Genomic DNA, 6,800 nt, shown 5'->3' on the forward strand with positions numbered 1-6,800 from the left:
CACGCTATGTGTTTACTGCTTTCCCCTTTTTTTGAGAATAAAAATAAATTAATATAACAAATTTTTAGTCCTCTATAAGTTGCCGCTTTAGGCTCGAGCCTCACGAGTCTAGTGAAGAATTTTCAATTTGCCACTGTGCACAATGATATTTATACTATCTAATTTCATCATGACGTCATTAAAAATGATTTATCTTAAATTCTTAAGAGGGATATCAGCACACAATTTTATTTTATTTGATCCACGTTCAGTAATGGTAATTTACGTTTTGGTGAACCCATCTTGTAATATTAGTTTTAAATTAATATTAAATCTAAAAGAGATTAAATTGTTTTGTTACGTTATGTATTTAAAGTTTTAAGCAAATTATTAGTATAAAATATTAATTACAATTTTTAATGTTCATATATCGCTGAAAAATTGATATAGCTAGTAAATACAAAGTATAAACACAAGAAATGTTTGATTATTTATACTGAAGCAAACAATAAAAGCTTGGTTTTAGGATATTCCCAGAAAATTTGGTAGGTATGTTCAATGTTGAGCATGTGTCAGAAAAAAAAAACAAAGTACAGATATCCTTTTAAATTAACTTAATTTATGTTTTAATCACCTGAAGTTGAAAAAAAGCTTCAATAACTTCACTTTCTTGTGCTATTCTTCATTGGTAATACCCAGTGCCGGCCCAAGATATTATGGCTCCCTACGCTAATTTTTTATAGGCACCCATAAAAATATAGCTTAAATATATGACAATTTATTATTATAGAGAAATGTAATTATTATACACCGTTATTATTTTAAAATTTTTTTTACTAAAACATAAGTTTTTTGAGTACTTACAAATGCGCTTCCGGCCCCAGTTCGCCCGTGCCTTAGACCGCCATTGGTAACATCAATACTTAATTTCATCTGCATTTCTACTCTCTCAAATCATATCTAAATGGTTTCCTACAATAGTCTGTCACGGTTTCCTTAGTTATGATTATATCATAAAATAAATCTAGTTCACATTGTATTTACTACCATATTCTATTATTTAATATTTCATAATTATATATATAATATATATATACATATGCATGTGTTAAAATTAAAAAGGAAATAAGTCATGTATAGCTCCTTAGTCTTTCTATAAGAATGTTAAAGCAGGAAAGTTTTAATAAATAGCTATGAGAAGGTTTCTTTTAGGTACAGCACGCACCATTATAAATTATCATACTGTTTCATATAATCTTTGATACTAGGCATACCACATTACTAGGATAAAGTTCTCTGTTTATAATATTATTATTATCATTTAGTTGTCCAATTAAATAAACACTTAATGAATGGTGTTGGATATGAGACATTGTAATATTGAGTTCAATATAAAGGACCACTTGCAAACTGCAAATGTACATTAATATTATTACAATAATAAATATAAATATTTAATAGCTCATTGTCTTTGTACAGTGGAAATGGATACATATTTCAAATTATTTTTAAAATAGATTGTATCTAAAGTAAAGTCTTCAATACAGCATAATTAGGAGTATATAAATTAACACTTTAATTAACTAAATGTCTAGAATACAATTTAACCAGAATAAATAAGAAAAATTAACAATAACTTGAGTAAAATATATTAAGCTTTATTTTAAGCAAAAATTATATTGCAAAAAATAAAATAAAATTACAAACTCCATTTCAAACATAAAGTTTAGTATTGATCTATATCTAATCGCTTATATCAAAGTAATATTAAAAAAGTAACCTATTTCCATATATTATGTTATACAATAACTGTATTTATTCAAATATAAATAAAAAATATTAAAACAATGTTTGAGTTTGAAAAATGCAATTATATTTTAGCCTTAAGTACCTACTCAATAAGGATTGTTTTAAATGTCATAAGCAGGTAATCCAGCTTTTCTTTTAGTAAAATGTTCGGCATGCTTTTCTGGAGTAAGGTAGTATGGTGCAACAGCCTTATCAACAATCATTAAATTTTTCCACTTAGCCTATAAATATATATAATTAAATAAATAAATATAAAGTATAAGTAAATATAAAACAATATAAGATTTCAAATACATAAATATAATTTAATTATTAATTTGAATCTTACCAGTTTAGGAAATTTGTCATTAAAAGGGATAACAAACTTTCCCTGAGTATAAGGATCAATAGAATCTAAACGCTCAAACCAAGGCCATATCATGTAGTCAACCATATTGGGCTTGTCACCTGGTTATCAAAATAAAAATAATGAATTAATTAATGGTTACAATAAATAAGTATAGGTTCAATATGTTATCTATTTATCTATTAAAAAAAATATCTCCCAGGAATTTCAAAAATTCATGATATCTATTGAGACCTAAGAGGACGTTCCTCCAATATGTACAGCATTACAATCACATTATAGCAAATATACATTCAGCAGTTCTCATACAGTTTGTTAGAATGAATTTCACAACTATTGAACTTATAAGTACCAACATTTTCTCAATATTTTTATTTTGAAGCTAGTTTTATAAACATTTTGAACTGTAGTACTTTACACAATTCTTTTAAAATTAAAATATTGAAAAAAAATATTTCAAATATAACTCAGATGTTTTAATCTTTATATAAAGAGCTGAATTCATTATAATACATAACATTGAAAACTATTGAACGTAAATTCTTTGTGTTGCGCACATACGAGACGGAGACAATACATGCGGATGAAAAATCATCTTAGTAGGCCATCCACTAGATAAAACAAATTGGCAACTGCATAAGGTACCATATTAATATATTATTCAAATAATAATTAACAATAAAGCCTTATTAGCAGTTTAATTACAATATTCAACATTTCAGAAAGCAATAATTATTTTATACTTGAAAAAATAAATTAGATACAAGTGTACATATATCTTATACAATTCAGTTAACTATAAGTCTAAAAAATATTATTTAAATATTTGAGTAGGCACCATATTGAATTAATAAATAATGTGTAAATAATATACTGAACAGATACCAATAATTAACTTGTTTTAAAATAATTTTCAGACATTTACAAAAATGAATAGAATAATATTTGCATTTATTTACTTGCCTCCAAAGAATGTTGATCCTCTTTCAGCTAATTCGGTTTCAATGGGAATTAAACTAGCAACGAGTTCATCAAAGTATTTTTCTTCTACTTTTTCTGAGGTCATGATTAACTTATAAAATGCTGTTCCTACCTAAAAATTAAATAGTACTTACAATAAACACAATTTTTTCTACTCAGTGGAGTAAGGAATATATATCTATATTATAGTATTACAGTGTACAAAATGAAACAATTAATTATATTTAAAATAAATTAAATCAAACAATCATTAATTTCATGGGTTCTGTATAATATAGATTATACATATATTATTGGTTAAAAGGTGGATTTAAACTATATGAGCTTACTTTTCCAAAAGACTCTATGACGAGTTTATCTAATATTTTCTGGAGAGGACTGCTATTCCACAAAGGCGGCTCAGGGAACTGTTCGTCAAGGAAGTCTGCCAATATCAGGCTTTCAGAAAGAAATTTACCATCATAGATCAAAGCCGGAACCTTGCCAGCCGGGAAGATTGTCAAGTACCATTCGGGCTTTTCTGACAGATTAATGAACACCGTGTCATGTCTATTCAGATGCAGTATAAAAAGTTATTATAACAGACTGGTGGATTGGGTATCCAATAAATGGATTACTCACGGTGTGCCCTTGGCATTCAACACCAGCTGGACCCTCTGCGCATATGGACAAAATCGCATCGAATAAAAGCGCAATGAGCCTAGCACCTTTGGTGGTTCAACAGAATCTGGAAAATACATGTAAAAGTAAAATGCTTAGTTCAATTCATCATCAAAAAGTGATGTCGCATCACACTTACCTTTGGACAAGTGTTTGGTGGCCATTTTAGTTTCCGTCTGATGTGTGACTAGGGTTCCCACCTTTGAAAGATTGTAAATCCAAAAATAAGACAAGCATATAAAAAAAAAATAAAGGTCATCACCAATTTTACCTATATATAATTATAAATATTTATATAAATAGTAATTACTAATTTTTGACGTCCCGGAGAATAATTCTCCAAACTTGTAGCCCGTAGATTTATGCGTAAACCCAGACTTGACACCGTGTGACACTTGAATAAATGAGTATTGATGAGCAATGGACAACGGTCTTCTTCCGAAGACAAGTCGCAAGAATGTTGTTGCTATTGTTGACTGTTGTTGATAATGCTGTAGTTGTTACCTATTGTCAGGTATGCGATATCACACTAAATTCGATTCGGCTGAACCAGGTGACCTTGAACGCAGTGGCAGTAAACGTTTTGCTTATATTATACTAATAATAATAATAATTTCTACTGTAGTACTGTCCTATTATAATAATGTAGTATACAAATATACAATAAACTAATTAAGTATAAATTTATCTATAAATATGTATCACAACAATGTTCAGCATTATACAACTTACGTGGCTACGTACAGTTTATAAAGTAATGACTTGGACGTTACAAAATAATGAGTATCTAATTGACAAAATATTCAATTAGCGATAACACTTCGTGTGCGAAAGGGAAATGAATGATATTATGGACATTAATGAGTATTTATCACTAAAATTGTTACCAAATCAGGAAACTAAAGTTCGTCATTCAATCAACTTGATTATTTTTTACTATCTTTCAAAACCGTAATGTTTTTTTAAACTCTGAACGAAGCGATGAATGTATTAATTTTACAATGATGTGTGTGTTTTTTTATATCTATTAATACTTTTTGGAGCTGTAAAAAAAGAATCAATTCAAAAAAATGAAGATAGTTTTAGGTAGCGAGTTGGATAAATTTGTACTTCAAAAGTAAAGGAAAAAAAATTAAAGAAAAACTAGAATTTATTACGTAAATTTCCAATTTTTAAGAAAATCGATTTTGTCTTTTGGCGTAAATCGAGAACAACCGTAATCAGTAAATACTTAAACATTTCACTAAATGTTGAAATTATCATTTTATATTTACGTTCAAAATTTCAAAATATTTTAATTCTTTTTAATTAATTTTAGGTAAGTGAAATTTATTTAGTTTTTTTTTTAAATGTCTGTTAAAAATGATTGGCTGGGTCAAATTTCTTAAAAATTGAATACAAATTGTTCTTATATCTGTATACAAATATTAATACACATAGTCACAATATTTTAGATTTGAAGTTAGAATTTTGATGGAATTTGTAAAAATTGCAAACAATTTTTTAATTAAGAATTTATAAGAACTTTTATTTTTATATCTAAGTTTGAAAATTTAACACAAGGACGAGATTCATCATAAGTAATTCACACTAAAACCATAATTTTTAGTAAAAATATAAAGGCAGTTATTTTTATAGACAAATTTGAACTTTAATTTGGAAGAAAATAATTTTTTAAACGATAAATAACGATGTTTATTATTGTATCATAATTTAAAAACATTATTCTTGTGACCTTAAAAATTTTACATTTATTATGAATTTCACCATACCTTACGACATTTTCACTTCATTATTTTTATATTATTATCTATTTATACTAAGAATCTATTTTAATTTACTGTTTTACGGTATTTACAGTTTACAGACAGATTAAGTTAATAATGTAATATATAGAAATATTATGTAGACATTTTGGAATTACAAATACTGTAAATTTACTAAAAGAATAAAAAATAAACAATTAATAGAATAAAATAAATGATTTATCTTTTATAAAAGTAACTTTATTTAATTAATTTTAACATTATAAGATGCTTTACTTTCTGATACTTGGAAAATATTGATTAATCATCACTGTACATGCTATTATACTTTTATTGCGTATCAGTGACGTAGCTAGGATTTTTTTATGGGGGGAGTGAGGCTAAATACTTCTAACTTGAATTATTGAAAATCAAAAACAAAACAAAAATATTGATAACATATTAACGTTGATTTGCCTTTAACGTATTTACTATTTTAAATAATTAAAATTTGTAAGACAATTTCAATATTTAAATTTAAATATTTCAGAACAGTATAAAAAATACGGCTAATAGGGGAGGCTATAGCTCTTTTAGCCCCCTCCCTTGGTTAAGCCACTGTTGCGAACCTATATTTAAAAATACTAAATGTATATTTTTGTATTTTATATAGCGTATAATTAATTTTAGCTTTATTAATAAATTATTATTGCACGCTTATTAGCTGTAATGAAGAAGAATTTTTAGAGGAGTACTTTATATATTGTACGTAATATCTTAAATTATAGAATAAGACTACGTAAATTAATTTAATATTTAAATTGTGTATTTTTGTAATACTATGTGGTACATACCTAATTGTCTGCATCTATACCTTATTTCCCAAATTTAGTTCCATGTTTGTCGTTTGTTGTTGTATTCATTTTTAATTTTGCTCTCCGATAATAAAATAGAACAAACATATCACATTTATATGGATTTTATTTGGTAGATTTTCTTTAAATTTTGTGTGTGTAGTAGATATTGAATGAGTCACTGTAATGGGTGTATTGCATTTGTAACTCTATTGACATTTCAAAAATATGTTATAACATTTGTTTTGAAAGAAAAATAATTTATGATATTTAGATGAACTTGGAGTATGTAGTAATGGTAATTTACAAGTTATAACTTATAACTTATAATATTTCGTATTCATCTAGGACGGCGCTCTGAGTAGGCAATGTTGGATCATATAATATATGTGCTATATTCCATTATATTTTAATTTTTTAACTGTA

General features: G+C 26.4%; 1 protein-coding gene across 2 annotated transcripts; it reads right to left on the reverse strand.

Annotated features, from left to right (window-relative positions):
* Window positions 1-1,612: 1,612 nt before the first annotated feature.
* On the reverse strand, window positions 1,613-4,275 carry LOC113551979 (pyrimidodiazepine synthase-like). Of its 2 annotated transcripts, none has more exons than XM_026954605.1 (7): window positions 4,086-4,275; window positions 3,915-4,010; window positions 3,737-3,842; window positions 3,445-3,664; window positions 3,098-3,227; window positions 2,117-2,235; window positions 1,613-2,009 (listed from the first exon to the last, which is right to left on the reverse strand). In XM_026954605.1, exons 2-7 carry the CDS (start codon window positions 3,937-3,939, stop codon window positions 1,890-1,892), a joined length of 720 nt encoding a protein of 239 aa, XP_026810406.1. In that variant the 5' UTR covers window positions 3,940-4,010; window positions 4,086-4,275; the 3' UTR covers window positions 1,613-1,889. The 2 variants fall into 2 exon arrangements, with proteins under 2 accessions (XP_026810406.1, XP_026810404.1); XM_026954603.1 differs by having other exon boundaries at window positions 3,915-3,975; window positions 4,086-4,265.
* Window positions 4,276-6,800: the final 2,525 nt, after the last annotated feature.

The sequence above is a fragment of the Rhopalosiphum maidis genome, chromosome 2, assembly GCF_003676215.2.
Source record: "Rhopalosiphum maidis isolate BTI-1 chromosome 2, ASM367621v3, whole genome shotgun sequence".
Classification (NCBI taxonomy): domain Eukaryota; kingdom Metazoa; phylum Arthropoda; class Insecta; order Hemiptera; family Aphididae; genus Rhopalosiphum; species Rhopalosiphum maidis.

Bases quoted from the DNA above. Each gene is read 5' to 3' on its own strand.
- LOC113551979 (XM_026954605.1), bottom strand. From the start codon at position 3,939: ATGGCCACCAAACACTTGTCCAAAG. The intron at 2,236-3,097 runs GCAAGTAAATAA...TTTGATAACCAG, and splicing joins AGGATCAACATTCTTTGGAG to GTGACAAGCCCAATATGGTT. The intron at 2,010-2,116 runs GTAAGATTCAAA...ATATATTTATAG, and splicing joins ATGACAAATTTCCTAAACTG to GCTAAGTGGAAAAATTTAAT.